The sequence below is a fragment of the Melanotaenia boesemani genome, chromosome 16 (assembly GCF_017639745.1).
Source record: "Melanotaenia boesemani isolate fMelBoe1 chromosome 16, fMelBoe1.pri, whole genome shotgun sequence".
Taxonomy (NCBI): domain Eukaryota; kingdom Metazoa; phylum Chordata; class Actinopteri; order Atheriniformes; family Melanotaeniidae; genus Melanotaenia; species Melanotaenia boesemani.
Window position 1 is genome coordinate 12,690,810 of NC_055697.1, and position 17,803 is coordinate 12,708,612.

The 17,803-nt window shown below is 40.6% G+C and overlaps 1 protein-coding gene across 9 annotated transcripts in view; it reads left to right on the forward strand.

Annotated features, from left to right (window-relative positions):
* Positions 1-1,938: 1,938 nt before the first annotated feature.
* The window catches only part of tacc2 (transforming, acidic coiled-coil containing protein 2), a 35,024-nt gene continuing 19,159 nt past the window's right edge, over positions 1,939-17,803 (forward strand). For 2 of the 9 annotated variants that reach the window (XM_042009925.1, XM_042009926.1), the window contains exons 1-3: positions 3,556-7,992; positions 8,554-9,147; positions 12,837-13,127. In XM_042009925.1, the coding sequence (XP_041865859.1) occupies positions 3,629-7,992; positions 8,554-9,147; positions 12,837-13,127 (5,249 nt within the window). In that variant the 5' untranslated portion in view covers positions 3,556-3,628. Of the gene's footprint in view, positions 7,993-8,553; positions 9,148-12,836; positions 13,128-17,803 lie in introns of all 9 variants that reach the window. The other 7 variants (XR_006013172.1, XM_042009922.1, XM_042009924.1 and 4 more) reach the window with 7 other exon arrangements.

Consider the following 17,803-nt stretch of genomic DNA (forward strand, 5'->3'; position numbering starts at 1 on the left):
TATTAATCCTGTAATAATGTTGTGTTTTGCTATGAAATCAAATACTATTATGGATAAAACATCAATCAGAGGTCCATGTCAATGCCCTAACTGATCAGAGGGGGTTAAATAGACACCTTTCCTTCAAGTTTTAATATTGTGACTGATCAAATCTTAACATTAACATTATCTGGTTATTTTTGGTTTAGAAATTAAAGAGGTGATTTAAATTAACATTATCTTTTAGCTAAATAATGAATGTGGAGCTGCACACTAGACAGCCTAAATGTAATGACAGAATAAAATCAAGCATGCCATTGCGTGGTATTTCCTTTAATTCCAAGTAACAACTTAACATTGACTCAGCACTTACAGCTGACTTGCTAAAAACTACAACCCCAATCCCAAATAAACATTTGTGCACTGTGTGAAATACAACAGAATGTAATGATCTGCAAATCTAATTTATAGAACATAGACAACATAAAATTTTGAAAACTTTACCTTTACTGTTTTATGAAACAATGTTAGCTCATTTGATGGAATTTGATGGCAGCATAGGTTTTTAAAAGGGGGCAACAATTTCCTGGAAATTTAAGTGGTACTGCAAAAATATTGCTTGAGGAACATTTTGTAACTAATATGGTAAGAAAAAAAAGAGAAAATAATGGAGAGTCAGAGTCTATTGTGAGTAAAGGGCCAAAGTTTAGCAATTTACTAAAAAACTGTGTTTACAAATTTTTGAACAAAGGTTTCTCCATGTAAAATTGTGAAGACTGAATATTTCTGATGGTATGGGGGTGCATTAATGTATATAAAACTAGCAACTTGCATATCTGGAAAGGCACCATCAATGGCATAAGGCAGGGATGGGAAACTCGGGTCTTCAAGAGCCACTGTCCTGCAGGTTTTTAGATGTTTCATTGTTTCAACACAGCTAATTCAAATCAATGGGTCATTGTGAAGAACTTGACAACAAGTTGTTAGTTCCATTTAATTTGAATCAGGGGTGTTGCAGCAGGAAACCATCGAAAACCTGCAGGATAGTGGTCCGTGAGGACTGTTGTTGCCCATCCCTGGTGTAAGGCCTTGTATATCTCATGTAGATGAAGCGAAACCACATTCTGCATCTATTAAAACTTCATTGCTTCTTCATAGATGCATACTAGTGCTAGTCTGTCTACAGTCCAGACCTTTCACCTGGTGAAAACATGTGGCAAACCATGAAATGCAAAATATGACAAAGACCCAGCTTCTAAAATCCTGTATCAGACAGGAGTGGAATAACGTTCTTCTCCCAAAGGGCCAGTAGCTGGTCACCTCAGATTCCAGAAATGTACGGACTGTTGTTAAAAAAGCAGGGCTACACTGTGGTCCCAAGTGTTTTGAGATGTGTAACCTCTATCAAATTTACATTATAATTTTAACCAATTACCAATTTAACCAATTTAGTTTAACTAAATGTCACTTCATTTAAATTTTATAAAGCAGTATTAGTTTAAGATCTCAAATATGTTTTTTAGCACTTCCATTATTTGTTAACATCCCTTTATTCTGAAGAGATTAATAATAATAAACCTTGATTATCAGGAAAAGCCTACATTATTTATAAGCCTAAATTAATACTGATAAATAGTAAAAGTGTAGGAATACATGCTGAAATAAAAAATATAAGTAGTAACAGCAATAATAGTCATAATGCAATCAAATTAAGGTGCTACTTTTTGTGAAGCTTCTGTGGCAATTTGGAAAAAGGTAAAATTATAATTAAAGATATAGGATTTGCAGTGTATGTGTAAAATGCTACAAGCGCTACTTGGGGTAATGTTTCGGTGTGTTTGCACGTGTATTAACCCCCATATGTTTAGAAACAGCTGATATCAGTACTTGTTCAGGAATGCTCATCTCAGAATAGGCATCCTGAGTGCAGCTGTGTGTTGTGTGTGCTGTGTATGAGCATGAGTTTCTACTCTGCTAATAGCTGTGCTCTGTGGAATCATGGAATGAGCAGCTGTCAGACTGTTCAGTCCTAACTGTGTCACCCTGCCCTTGCTGCAGGCCTCATGGCTGCGACTCACTTCTCACAGATGTCCAGCCTTCACTTCAGCCTGCTGCCACACCTCACTCAGGACCCCTGACCCTTTCTGCATCCACGTTCTTAGACCTAGAACTCCAAGAGGCCTTCCAGGAATGTGAAGAACAAATGCTGTCACTGGGCATGCTCACTCCCACCGAACACCCAAGAAACACGGCTGAGAGAGTTCATGATGTAGGGAAGATGACTGGTGAGGTGATGGTTAATAAGTCCACTGAGTCACTGTCACCACCTTCAGTTGAAGTCCAGCCAGAACATAGCAACAGGGGCCATGGAAACAAGAGTACACATGGAAACAGTGAGACAGCAAAGAGTCAGACAGATGCAGTTGTGTTTAGTTTTAGGAATTATATTCTAGGCACTGAGAATAATGTCGGGACAACAGAGACGGAGAGTAAAGTAAAAGGTAATAAGCGCATGGATGTCTGTGAACATTCAGTGACTAAGCAAGAAAAAGAAACAGGGACAGATGAACCAAAGCAAAAAAACCCACAGATACAACCAGAAATAACAACATATTCACATGAAAAAAGTCCAAACCGTGTTGTATTCAGTGAACAGAGAGATGATCCAGGAGACAAACATGCAAGTTCTAGTGAAGCTAATGAGGAAAAAAGCACTGCACACTGTGATACAATGGTTGCAGAGGAAAATACAAAGGAAGTAACAGAGACTACAAACATAAAGAAAGAAAGGCTAAAGGATGAGTGCTGTATAAACCTTTGCAAACATGAAGCTAAGGTAAATAATTCATTTGCAGTGACACGTGATAAAGACACATTATCAGAGCTGCTGTTGGAAGACCAGGCAGGAGCAGACCAGCACAATGATAATCAATCAGAGTCAAAAACAGACAAACAGATGAGTTCAGCACGTGGCATGCAGGCGGGGCAGAACAAAGAAGCAAAGAAAAGAAAACACAGGAAAAAGAAAAAGATGGACAAGCGTTCTGAGAGTGAAAAGCAAACAAAAACAATAATAGAATTGGAAAATGAAGCTTTGTCACTCATATATGTAGGTTCTCACACAGAGTCACCAGAGAATGCAGTATTAGTTTCAGAGGCAGACGTTCAGACTGTGATTTGTGGGGAACAGCCTGATAACAGGTTCGATTACAAGCAGCAGCTGAGTCCAGGGGGAATACTAGTCTCCAGCCCTCCTCTAACATCCTCTCATAGTGGTCAGGATCATCTTACTGTCTCCGCCTGTTCACCTGTGTCCAAGCAGGCCCTTTCACAGAGGCCCCATCAGTCAGATAACCACAACCATATGGATACTCAAAACATTATAAATCACAGCTCCTATGAAAGCTCACAGTGGGAGCAACATGTAACTGGAGGAGAAATCAACATCCAAAATACACCCATGACAAATGTCCAAACTACAGTTATCAAACCAGCTGCTGCTGGTGATCTGAGATCAGATGCACCAACACAACAAGCTATAGTCACCACAGAAGCAAAAATACTCACACAAGAGAGACAGAACCCACTCTCTAACTGCAGAACTTGTGTGGGAGAGAGGTGCGTGGAGAGTGCCCTTGAAAAAGCTTTAATGGTGGTTACTGCGTTGCCACTGACAACACCCACGTTGCCAGAAGTGATACAAAGCAAGGGAGAGGGAGAAAGCGTGAGGCGTGATTTACTGGAGAGAGTAGCTACTGTAGCAGAGAGTGAGAAAGGAGAAGGGGAAAAAAGACTGAGAGACATCGAAAAGTGCCTCGGCTCTGCAGATGGAGAAAGAGATGAACTCCTGGACAGCCCCCCTCAGCTCCCGTTAATCCGCTCACAAGTAAAATGCACAGTTGCATTCTCAGCCAAAGAGGGACAGACTGCATGTGAGAAAAGCTGCAGCAGCAAAATGCCACACAACTTGGCTGAGGCAGAAATTAAGGGACCGAGGGGGACGAGCATTTGCAGCTCAGACACAGCCATCTCACCAGCTGAAGAGGGAGACACCGAAACGGAGCTACAGCGATTGGAATCCTGTATCAGTACCTCTCCCCTTGGGCTGCTCATTGGTCCTGAATTTCAGGATAACAGTGCTGTGAGATCGGAACAATCAGGAGAGGGAGGAGTAGGAGGAGAAGAGGAAGAGAGGCAGGCTGGAGATCACGGTTCATACAGCCAGCCAGAATGCTCTGATGGTGGGGTGTCATCAGCCGAGACAGAATCGCGTCCGCCCACTGATGTTGCCGAGTCACAGCTGAAGTCACAGAGCTGGAGTGAGCCGATTGATAAAATCACTGAGGGCATCTGCTCTGAACAGGACCGTCGCTTCCACCCCTGCCAGGAACAGCGTGGCGTAGCAATTTCACCTCACAATTTGCAAAGCTCCAGCAATACAAATGGAGGGATAAAGACTGATGTCATGCAGAATCTGCTTTCAGAGGAAGAATTGCCTTTGGGACACATTTATAAGGAGTCATCCATCCCCGAGACAAACTTCAATCCAATCTTTATGTCTTTAATTTCACCTGAGCCTTTGACTACTTCACATCAAACCAAGCAAGAAGGAAATCGCAATCAACAAGTTCAACCTGGCAGCACAGCAGAAGAAAAAACTAATACAAGTGCAGCAAAATTTCAAGTCAAAGACCTCACCCAGTGCAACTGTGGTAGCCCTGCTATGTCGGGAGTAGGTGTGGGTGTATTTGACAGCAATAAGGCAAACAACAGAGTTCACTTTGCAGATGATGTGAAACAAAAGGGCAGTTCCTCTGTGGATTTCAAGAAGATGCCAGCTCCAGCTTTTGATTGTGCTTCTTTGCCTCCACTGACTGTTCATGAGAGTTTGCACCATCCTGTGGCTGAGGCCAGTTATATCTTCACAGAATTTCTAAGCTTGAAAATACCAGAAATTCCCACAAACCCAGCTCCCAATGAGGATGAAGCAACAACAACTGGATCTGCTGACTTTCCAGAGCCACAGAAGGATGATAAGTCTGATAAAACGGATACCACGAAAGACATCAGCATCGATTACTCAGGTCATGACAGCTTTGAGACCAACACTGTAGATGTGCAGCCAATCGCCACTGCTCACTCAGACCAGCTTTCATGTTTCACTGAGAAGAATCAGACAGGTAATGAAGATTGTAAAATGAATGCTGAGGCTAAAAGCTCAGTTCAAGAGAGCCAGGATCTTCTGCTCGTACTTCCAACTGATGATGTCACCTGCAAACCTCTCTCCACTGTGTTCCCTGGAGATCTCGATCCCATTTCCGAATCTGAAGTTAAGACCTCCACCTGTACAGCCTCTGCTGAGATAAAGCCTTCTGTCTTCAATGGTCAGCCTCCCAGTCAGTTATGTGAAATACATCCTAGTGGATTAGTCAACATGGATCTCATGAAAGGTAGGGAGGGGCTGAAGTTAAAAACTGGCTCTGCTGATGTGACAAAAGATGAAGTGGTGACTTCAGAAGTGGGAGCCTCTGACCAATCAAGTTTTTCTAAGGTGGATAAAAATCCACCTTTTGTGCTTCGGCCTCCTGGTCCGATGTTGAGTCATTTAGAGCTCATTAATGACTGTGATATCTCTCTTCCTGAGCAGACAGATAACTGCAGTGCTGATGGAGATTGCACTAAAGTCTCCGGAGAGGTGGATGGCTATAAAAGTGGTGAAATGACACAAAGGTTTCTTGCGCAGGATCTGGAGCACAATGATGACACTGTTAAAACTGATGGGATTTGTCTGGAACTGCAGGATAAAAACAATTCTGTGCAGTCTGTTGATGAACTTGAGGATTCTGTTTCCAATATTGAAAATAATAATTCACAAGAGAAAAATTGGCCTCCTGTTGCAGTTGGTGTACAGTCACAGGATGAGTCTGATAATCTACTTTCTCCATGCTACACTAAACCAGACTCTATTGACTATGAACCTGTTAGTTGTAAAGCATCCATTAGGGATGAACTAATAAATGTGAGCTCTGACCTCTATGCTACAGACACATGTGACAATATGGAAGAGAAAAACAAAATGGGAGATCAGACATCGCTGCTGTTGGAAGAGACAAAGAAAGAAAAGAAAGAGGCAACAATGGATAATCATAAGGAAGCAGCAGACAGCAGCAATGAGCAGACAGGAAAGACAGAGCCAGCATTACAAAAGCATAATGGACCAGATAAAGAGGCTGTTGTGGAAGCTGAAGCTTTGGAGCCACCACATGAAAATGCTGCACAAAAGACTCAATTACTATTAAATGATATGAAAAAGGAAGGAGAAGGAAGAGAAGAAAGAAGTTTTGAATCTAAATCTGAGACTGAAATTTGCTCCCTTCCACCTAGCAGAACTTCAGGGACATCTGAGGACATCCAACCAGCCGAGTTAGAGTGCTGTAGTGAAGCTCCGACAGTTAATGACCAGAGTTTGCACCAAACTTTGACGGCGGTGCTGGAGTGCAGCTCTGACACTGACGCTACACTAGTTTCAAGTGCAGCTCCCAGCCAATCACAGTCACCACTAAATCTAAACTGTTTTGCTCAGCAGCAGCATCTGGAATCCAGACAATCCACAGAGGAACTGTCAGGTAGCACCATAGAGGGGGAAGAAAAGACTAACACTCAAACCCAAGCACCAGTGCGAGGGGTAAAAGGGGGAGCAGAGGAAGGAGACAGCTCTGTTGAAAGTTTGTGTCAGACGGGAAGCGGGGATGAGTTGGCAGAAGATGACAGTAGTGGCATTAAAGGAGTGACGGGTCAAGAGAAATCTAAGGGAGCTCAAGCTGCAGGAGTAGATGTGCCACCCCCCTTTTCCAATGATTTAAATGAAAGTGGAAGTGCTGCTGAGAGAAATGTCTCAGTTGACATAGGGATAGGAATAGCTAGTTCTCAAGCTGGTGATACAACGGAGGAGATAGACGAGATAAAAGGCCCTGCGGTAGAGGTTGGTGCTTTAGATGCAAATTTAATGTCAGACACTGAAATTATGAGTAATCTGAGGGATAAAGGCCAGCAGGAAAGCAGTCTATCAGCTGCCTGTCAAGACCAGCAAAGAAACCCTGAGACATCAAAGAACAGCGCTGTTAATGTTGAGTTTACTTCACTGCAACTTGCAAAGATTTTCAGTGCTGTACCAGAGCCTGCTGGGCAGCCAGAAACTGGGGGAAAGGATGTCAGTGCTGCTATGGTTTTGAAAAGCGAGAGTGGTGAAACTGGGGAGTGTGAAATTAAGGCTACAGTGTGCAAGCCTTTGGAGCTACAAAGCTGCAATAAAACCACAGTCACACAAAGCAGCCCAGTCGTACAAACAGCCATAAAAGGCCCTGATGTTGAGGAGATGACAAAAGAAGATGAGGCAGCTTTAGTTGAGGAGAAAGTTAGCAGCCATGGAAAGGAACAAAGTGAGGTAGAACTAACTGACAGTAATGAAGAAAAGGAAAAGCAGGGTGTTGTAGATTTATATGATAAACAATGTGGAACAGAATCAGTCTCAGGCCAGTTTCACAGTGGGGTGTCACCCAGTAGCACAGAGACAGATATTTGTCCCTCAGAGGAGACTACTGGTCCTTCTAAGGCAGTAGAAAATTATAGCAATGTATCTTGTTATACTGATGTTATCACAGCCCCATCTGTTGTTTCATCAATGTACCTGGACGATTTTCCATCAACCACCCATGTAGCTCTGAACGAGTCAGAGAAACCACATGATCAAGTTACATTATCAAAGTCCCAGGATGATATTGCATTAAATTCCACTGTCACTGCCTCTCAGTGTGATGGAAAATCACTTGAAAAGGCTCCTGCCTGCAACTCTCCTAGTGAACAAGTGTCTATGAAAGTGGAAGCTGCTGATGTGTCAGAGTATCCTGCTCCTGGACAAACAGCCCAGGAACCAGAAACAAACTGGATAAAAGCCCTAAAAGAAGCTGCGTCTCTATCTCAGAGGGAACAAGCAAGCACAGGGGATACGTTGAGGTAAACAAGAGCATGTGTGCATTTGAAATCGTTATGAGTGCAAAATACTTCAAAAGCTGCAGATTAGATTCAGATTAGAAAAAAAGTTATGTCTGAACACAGATTTCTGCACTTTTTCAACTTAGTATTGCAGTAACACCATGTTCAGCGCTTGTTTGGAGCGATATTGTGTAGAGCAGTGTGACAATGAATATGAATGAGGAGGTAAACACAGAGCTGCACTTTGTATTGACTTGAGCTCAGTCATATGACTCTGCCCGTTGAAGTCAAATGGAAGTAATGCAGCCCATTATATTCAAAGGGTGACATCAGCTGTGACATCTTCCCTGGTCTCCAGGGCAAGAATAAGCCTTTTCTCATACTACACATGCTTCTTAACACACACATGCCTATAATGCCTCTGCACACACATACCCTATTTTGAGGACACTTACCCTCCAGCCCCATTGGAAATGTACACCTTTGTGATTTGTCAGGTTATTTTTTGTTTGTTTTTGTTTTTTTGTGGAGGTGCCATAAACTAAACAAGAAATCCCCTAACTCTGTTTGCTTTTTTTTCAGACCCCTCCCATCTCTAGAGTCTCCTCAGCTAGAGTTTCTAACTCCCACTGAAGAGATAGCTGCTCCATTGAGACAAGATGAGGAGATCCCACCACTGGAACAAGCAGCAAAGAAGACAACAGAGAGCTCATCTCTAAATCTTTTGAAGAGGCCAGTAGACCTTCCTGGGCCTTTAGAAAAGACTGTAAATCTCCCAGAAACAACACAGCACACAGCAGAGCTTCCCATATCAACGCAGAGCACAAAGGCAGAAGAAGCACAAGAAAAAGACGAGCCAACCAAGACAGAAGAGTCTCCAGATGATTTTCCAGAATCTGAGAGGAAGCCTGTAGAAGTTGTGGAAGAGAAGGCTGATGTTTTAACACCAACCACCAAGATCAAAGAGACCCCAGAACCAACAAAAACTGAGGAAGAATCCCAAAAACCAATCAAATATGAAGAACCACAACCTAAAACGAAGACAGCAGAGCCCCTACAGCAAGAGAAGACGCTGTCAGACGAAAAACTAGTTGAGGAGCCATTTGAAGTCCCTGCTTTGAAAAGTACTGTGACAGAAACAGTCCAGGACCCCTCTGCAGAGTTCCAGGACAGCCGGTAAGTTATTGTGAAAACTCAAACAACTGACGTGATAGACTTGTGTATTTTCACATCTGGCATTTTTTAAATGTTAATTTCAGAAGCAGGACAGAGACATCCATTCATTGTTCCTCTAGGGCTGCGAACTGCTGTCTACAGTTTCATAGAAAGCCCATTTTACCAGTTAATCATGTAGTAATGTTTCCCAAGGAGGCTTCTTCCAACAGACAACTCTGCTCCTCCAGGATCTGGATTATAGAAAACATGTTCTAGTAATCCTCAATGTCTTTTACATTTATATATATAAATAATATTTTATATATATTATATATTATTGATCACCAAGCTCTTCTTCTTTTATTCTTCTTTTTATTGTCCTTCATACTATACTGTATGGTTGTATGTTCTGCTGCTCAAGCTAATTGTCCCGGGTGGGATTAATAAAGTTGTCTAAGTCTAGAAAGTAAAATTATGTGATAAACTGATTTTCCAACAGTAAACAATATATTAAACATAATACTTTTCCTCATGAAGATCATGATTCTCCTACTGATGTATTGGATATTTCTTACTTTTCACTTGTCAAATGGGAAATCGCAGAGGGGCTTTACAGCCCAGCAGCTCATACACTGTTTCTCATGTCACACAATTTAAATGGATTTGTTTGGCTTTGAGGGTGTCTGGTGGGATTTTTCTGTCTGCAGCAGTTTAACAGTCTCTGATGAGACAAATTAGCTGGCATCTCTCACATTTCTACTGCATCTAATCTAGTGCTGTTAAAGCTTTTTACTAAACCAGTGTGTAGTTTAGTTCAGTCTCCAGGCTAAGGAACCGTCCACATGCCAGAGTAGCACTTGCTGCCTGTCAGTCTCAACATTTGTCTCATCACTGCTGTTGCTTAGACGAAAGAGAGGAAGAATGGTTGTAATATATCCTGCTACATTTCATCAATAGCTAAAGTTACACTTGTATATATGTAGCTGAGACAGAAATATGACTGCATGTTCAGTGTGTGTATGTGTGTGTGAGCGTATGTTTTTTTTTTTTTTCTCCACCCCTAGAGGCTGTCCTAGCTGTCAGTCCTGCTCAGTCTGTGTGGCTTTGTGAACTGAAGCCTGTAGTGGGCGGAATTTGGGCAGCCACTCAGTCCCACTGAAGTCTTTTGCACAGACCAGACAGAGTGGAACAAAAGCCAGAGTTCAGAGAAACACTTGAGCATGTGCTGTGGTGTGTGTGACGGAGTCAGTCGAAGTCACAGGGGGGAGAAGGACTGGGACGTGCAGTCAGTGCCTCTGCTGTGTTGGAGTACAGAAGTCACCCAGCAGAACGTCATTTCCATAGTTTACTGCTTTTACCATTGAAGTTTTATGATGGGGTCCGTCTGTGGCTGAAATCTGGGTGAGTTGACAGAAAGTAGCTGCTCTGTTTTTACGTGTTTGTGTGTCTAGAGTAAGTGTTGGTGCTTACAGTAAATCCTTCCAGGTGGACACAGCAGATGGTCTGTAGGTAACTAGTGCTAATTACTCTCTGCCTCTGTTGACCTTACCAGATGGGCAGATAGGAAGGGCCACACAGAAAAATGAAGAGACGTGAGGCTTTTCTGGAACGTAGTTGTGCAATATAAAATTACAGCGAGGTTAAAGCCAGTTACACTTCGTTCTCCCATTGTTAATCTCCTCAGTAATGGTAAAGTTAATGATTAATTGCTGAATGAGAGTTTTCCAAAAATCCTGCCAGAGATTTTTTTTTTAAAGCCAAATATGAATCCATAGATAATTTAGGGGCTTTTCTGGAAACTTAAAGGTCCACTGAGTTTTTTTTGCTATATTATATTTGGCATAAAGGTGATTTTAAAGAAAAATCATGGCTGGTTTACATCTAATAATTTGCTGTGGTGTTTTACCTATAACTCAAACATCTGTCACTCTCTAGCTCTGTCATATTTTTCCTCCATGATTTAACTCACATTGTACTGTAAATAGACCAGTTGCCATGGCGATTGTTGGTTTATTTGCTTTGTTGGGGAAGTGTATAAACTTAAATCTGTCATTTGTTCTTCTACACTAACCTACCTTGGCATAATTACTTGATTTTTGTGGTGAAGAGACAAATTATGTATTTGCAACAGTTTATAACTACAATATGTACTTAATTTTTTAGAGTTCTTTCTTTAGCATTTAACATCTGGACTTATGAGTCAAACTTTTTGTTTGTTGTAGATTACATCACATTTATATGTATAGCTTAAATTAAGTACAAGCAAAATAAATGTTTGTAATAGTAGGGTCCATATAATCAGGCATATCTGGTAATTGAAAATCTCTACTATGTAAGTGTAATTAAATGTATGTTTTCTTTGAGTGGCCTGTAAGGCAGCCTTCATTGAAATGGAAAGTCTCCAGGTGCTGCTGCCAAGAATGAAATGTAACTAACATGAAGCTGTGTGATGTCCTGCTATAAAAGGGCACATGGTGCTTCATCTAATTTGTTGCATTCATCCTGTTCTGACAAGAAGTCCTCCACTGCTTCTTGTATTTCATATCTGAACGCAGTTCATTGGAAATCTCTAGCTGTTAACCCGAGCAGGTCAGCTGATGCATCTCCACATAAAAGGGGCACAGAATCAGTAAATATTCCACACTTCACCAGTTCCCAACATTTAATCTTATTTTCTGCCAGTTCTGTATTCTCTCTTTTGCTTTTTTCTATCTCTCCAGAGCATTTTTTGGTCCATCTTTGGAGGCAGCAGTCAGTCTCATGACTTGCTTGTTTCTTCAGTATTTCCAGGTTGCCATATTGACCAAAGATGCCAACACATGTGTAGCTTTGTCCTCTTGGTGGAATTTTCTGACTACAGGTTTACAAAGAGATGAATGAGACCCAGTGAAAATGAAACTGTATGAAATTGGGGAATGTTTTTCTTAAATGCTTCCATCCTGCTTCAATTAGAAATATTACGCATGTGTTCAAAGGAATGCCAGCAGGCACACCAGACCTAAAATGTAAACTGTAATGTGCTACGCCCAAAAGAAAAGTACACACCCTCATTAAATAGGTTCTGATTTCACCGACGAGAGAATGAGAATAACAGAGCTTGACTTCAATTTGAAATAAACTGAAGCCGAACTCTGTTGCCACATTTTGCAAAGAGCGTCTCAGCAGACCATTAACTTGACACATGGTTAGAGACAATGTGCCTTAACTTGATGGAGGTGTTGTTAAGCTCCGGTTTGTAGAAAAGACTACTGGGATATATTTAGAACTAAACAGTATAGGCATTCCCCAAGTGGGGAACAGCTGCATGGGCGTCCATAGCATTGTCTGTCAGATTAAAGAGTCTACCACTCCTGATAAGAGCAGCATGGATCAGGGCCAAATCCACTCCACCAGGTGGTTAGTGATGACAGAGACAGATTCAGTCAAACAGGCTACCTCTCTGCAAGCATCATGTGAGGAGTTTCACGTTCAGTTTCTTGTAATTTAAATGAAAAGTTGTTTTTAGGATGATTGGAGGAAGTGTTTTATTTCTCATGTCTCTACTAGGTTTAGATAAGAAGAGCTCTCTGTTTTTCTCTGCTTTGAGGTAAGCTTACTTCTTTCATTGTTTGAACAGGGACATGAAGGAAAATGCGGTACATAAACCAAAACGCTAAACTGGACCTGCATGTTTTGGGCTTTTTTGTTGATATTGTGTTCCTACCCTGCAGGCTCTCCTTCACTGAGGAGGCAGAGAGAGGTCACCCTGCCCCTGCTTCTCCCACACTTCCTACCTCTGAGCACCACTTCCTGTCCACCCTCCCTCCTCACCTCCAAGACTTCACAGAGCTCCCTAGACTTTCTCCCACTCCCCTGCGAAGTCTCACACTTGAATCTCTTCCGACCCCACCTGCATCCCCCTACCTTCCTCCGCCTCCAGTTCCTGCTGCCCCATCTGCACCTTCTGCTGACCATTGTGAGGACATTAACCCAAATTCTGCTCTGTGCCACGTCCCTTTAAGGTATGACCTTGTTTCTGTCCCTGAAACTGTGCATTAGTCAGTTGATTATTTACTCAAATCTATTTTTTTTTCTTCTTTTTTTATTTAATAAAAAGTGGCTTTTTTATTTAGACTTCAAAGTAAACTTTCCCTATGCTGACACTAGTCTCTTTAAGCCCTCTGAAAGAAAATTAGCCAAGTCCTTATCCGCTCAGCCTCATGGCTCAGATCAAATGGCAGCATTAAATGGACATCTGGCACACTTACTGACCTGACTGACAGAGAGCTTCCTTATTCTAACTCAACAGAGTAGTTCCACATACCAAGTGTGAGATCTGATGCTGATTCCATGCATATGTTTACACACTAAATACATACCTGAGACACACAATGATTATCTTAAGGACTCAGAACAGGGTTAAACAGATAACAGTCCAGAGACAACAACAACATGTTTATGCACACCTTTTTGAGTTAGGCAACTTGTTCTTCACTTAAAATAACTCTCTGGAGTCTGATAGTGTGATGCAAACCAAAAAATAGTGCAGTGGATAATTCACAAAGAAATACAAAATGCTATTTTCTCCAGTGTCAATTGTAGAAGTCATATAAATAATATATTAGTCCAGTCATTAAACTAACTAGACTGTTAAGCCAGTTCATGTTTCATATTTATCATATTCCCAGCAAGAAAGTAAATAAACATATTTCCTTGAATACTAAAGTGCTCTTTGAGGAATTGCAAACTGTAACTCATGACAGTGATGATCATAAGTGGATAAATTATCCCGTACAGTTACCATTTTCTAGTGAAATCCAAAGCAAAGTTTGTCTGCAATGTCAACAACTCTTCTTATTACAGCGCTCACAAAATTACAGCATGGTATTGCAATCTATGGCCACCACATCAACTGAAAGGAAACTGGATTTTCTAATGTGGATTTAGTGGTCATGGAAACTCAAATGTATAATGTATAATTGTGGCCGGTTAATGGCAAATATAGGAAAAGCATTAAGACTGAATATATGGATATTTTAGAAATGCTGGCCCCTCATAACCACACTTTATATTATAGTTGATTTTTTGCCATTTAGCTGGTTGTGCAGGATCATAGGGATCCCTCAAAGCTGCTGTTTCAACCTAAAGCTTGGCCATTTTTATTTAATCAGACATGCATGACTGCACTGAAACACTTATTTCACATGCTACATTTCTTTATGAACCCTAACTAATATCAAATGTTCCTCTGCAGTTGCTCTCAGCTTTGCAGTTTTTTCCACACACTTTATTTTATAAAGGGAATGACTCAGCCGCTCACATGGTTTAATTTTATTTGCAGCCAGCAGAGGGAGTTTTCCATTCATATTCCACCGTCTTCCTCTGTGTGCACCCGGCTTTCAGAATGCTGCAGTCACCTGGTGCAAACATGACTGAACATATGGAGACAGTCCCCATGCTACTATGCATCAGTTTGATTTGTCTTAAAGACATTTCATGTACAGCTCGTGGCAACTATATTATTATTTATTATTTACCTTTTTAAAAAAACACACCCCAAGCTCTAACAAGACCAAGATTTTGAGAATGCCATGTAAAGGCCAGTTGGATAGAACTGTAGAGGAGTGCAACTCTAGCATAGAAAGATGGGTTTTATTTTATAACTGGATAACACAGATTGTCATGTTTGCTTGAAGACACACAACAAATATGCCAGCACATGCATAGGCATGCTCTAGTTTTAACCTTGTGCATATAGGCAATATGGAGAACTGCAGAAAATACACTTTTAAGTTGATGAATGTTTGACAAATCAGTCCCTGCTGTGATTTAACAGCCAAATCAGAGCTGCTGAACATTTTATCTTGTTCAAATGTAATGTATTTTTTCCTGTAAAATTGTCTTGAATGATTCCCTAACTTGAGTAATAATCACGGTCTGATAAAAAAAACAAAAAACACCCTGCTTTTTAAGTTAAAAAAATATTCAAAATGAATTTTTCATTGACTCCTACACATTATATACATGTGCACATTGTCACAGTGCAGTGAGGGTGAGGAAGTGGACCCAAATGCAGGACTCAGACAGGAGTCAGACGGGTGCAGAAATAAATGTTTTAATTTTGAAGCACTTACATAGACGACAGATAAGAGACACAACGAGGAAACAAGACAGATGATCTGACAAAGGGCAACTGAAACCAATGGGTATAAATACACTGAGGTGAACTAAAAGGAACGGGTGAAGCAAACTGGCAAATTAAACCAGGTGTACAAAAGAAGGAGGGAACTACAAAATAAAACAGGAAACCAGACAAGATACTGAACCCACAGTACAGTAAAACTAAACCAAGAACACTCAGACCATGACACATAATTCTTGTTTTTGTTTTTTGTCTTTTGGATCACCTTGTAAATGTCCCAAAGCTGCCAGCTCTTCTCATGTATTAAGAATAGTGAGTTTATTTTCCAACCTACTGTCTTATCTGAGACTGAAGGAAAAATAACATATGAAAGCAAGACAAGGCAAGGTAAGTTTATTTGTATAGCACATTTCATGTACAAGATAATTCAAAGTGCTTTACATAAAACATTAACAGCATTACAGATGGTACAAAGAAAGCATTGAAAAGTGATAAAAGGCAGCAACGCTGGGGGCCAAGTTTTAAACAGGAAATATTTCTTTGTCATCTCACGTGAACAGAAAACATGTTTTTGAGTGAACGGGCCAATCTCTTCTCTTCATTTCACTGGATCCTTTCATTCAGTGGTGCTCTGATAAGCCCCTCGCTTCTGTCATTTACTTTAAAGATGGACTCAGAAGGAATGCCACAGAATCTCAAGATAATTTGTCAGAAGATTTGTGATTTATAGTAAATGTAGAAATTGATCACACTAGTGAGTCACTGTAAAATAATTGCTATTTTTTCTTACTTACAAGAAAATCTTGCTTGTTGTGTAGCTCTGTAGCTGGAGGATCACAGCGACAGATCATTACCTAGATTATAATTTCCCAAAATATTTCTTTGAAATGCTGGTCACTTGAGAAGCTGTTATATTGGATTAAGGTACATGTGTAGTTGTTTCCATCTCATCTTATTTGAGCCATTTTATAACACCTGAGCTTAACTTGTTGTGTGACAAGTCATGTTCAACTTAACCTACTGTCAATATAATTATATATTTTTTATACAGTAAGCTGCCCTGTGATCTAGTATTAAATATATCATTTATCCTCCTCAAGCTTACTAGAATACACTTGTATCTTTGAGTTGTGTTTTTTGTCACAATTATAACATTAATGTTCACATATTTTGCATAGATTCTTGATATGCATTTAATTACAAGTCCTCAACATTTCCTGTTATCATTTGAAAGTAGATCTATAAATATCATCTCATTTCAGTTATATAGAGATTATTTTACTGCTCCCATGTTCTTTAGTCATTAGAAATTATTTCTATACATTCCCATTACTGCACAGAGACCTAACTTTTAAGAGGACTACCTCTATGTGGATTGCAATGACCCTGATTCTTCTTGAGTATCTTTATGAATCTTTTAGAAAAAACTGCCACAGCCATATTTTCCAGTGCCTGAGTTTGTTAAATTTTTTATTCCATCATTTTCTGCAGCTGAAACTCTGGTCCAGGACTCTTAAAGCTACAACAAGAAGATGATGCTTTTGCTAGTCATTTAGTAGACTGCAGACAGATTATTAGAACAAAAATTGCAGTCACACTTTCCCATAAGGTGCACAAAATGTTGCCAAGTTACTAGAGAACAAAAGAAAAAGGAACTAACTGACAGCCGACCATGAACTGATAATTACTACATACTTCCTTAATGATTCCTACATGGAGGGCTACATGGGAGATATCAAGGGGTTCACCACCAAGCAGACTGGGACCTCCTGTATTAACTGTTCTAAATCTGATAATTAACTAGAATTTACCAAAACTGCATATGCTTTGGTGCCCTAGATAAATCTTTGAGCTTGTATGAGGGGTGGGTGGTCTAGATAGCAGATGCAATCAATATTTTTTTTTTTTAGTGGAGGGTCTGTGCTGGAAGTTATGAATGGGCTGCAGTTTATTGCTCCCCTCGGGTTGTGAAACATTGACTGACAAGCCCAGACTAGAACCATGTCAATGTTCTCTGCAAATATCATTTAGTGGGTTTATGTTTACATGCAAACACTCTCCTTTTCAGACGCGCTGTTGGGTTTTTACCTGAACACCGGGTTTTGTGTCGTGGAGAGGAACTGAAACCTCCCCCTTTCATTCAGTAATCTTTTTGTCCTCACAGGCAGAGCTGTGACACCTGAAACCTCAATGCAGAAACTTTGTAAGATCAAGTTGTTGTAGAGTGCCCTCATTTCCCCACTTTCCCATGAGTTAACAAAAGATTTATTCTTCTCACATTTCCAATCGCTGTCTTCGTCATTGCTCCTGGACAATCAATGAGAAATTTGTTAAAATGGTTCAGGGTATTATTTTCATCCCACAAGACATATTCCTTCAATCTGTCAAACTCATATGATAAAATAACACACACACACACACACACGCACACACACAGAAAATATAAACCAGAATCTAAGGGTTCTGTCTTTCTGTGTTTGAAGCACTTAGGTTTTATGAGTGTGCCAGTAAATTAGATCAGTGCACCCCAGGGATTAAACAGAGATGGTAGCAAAT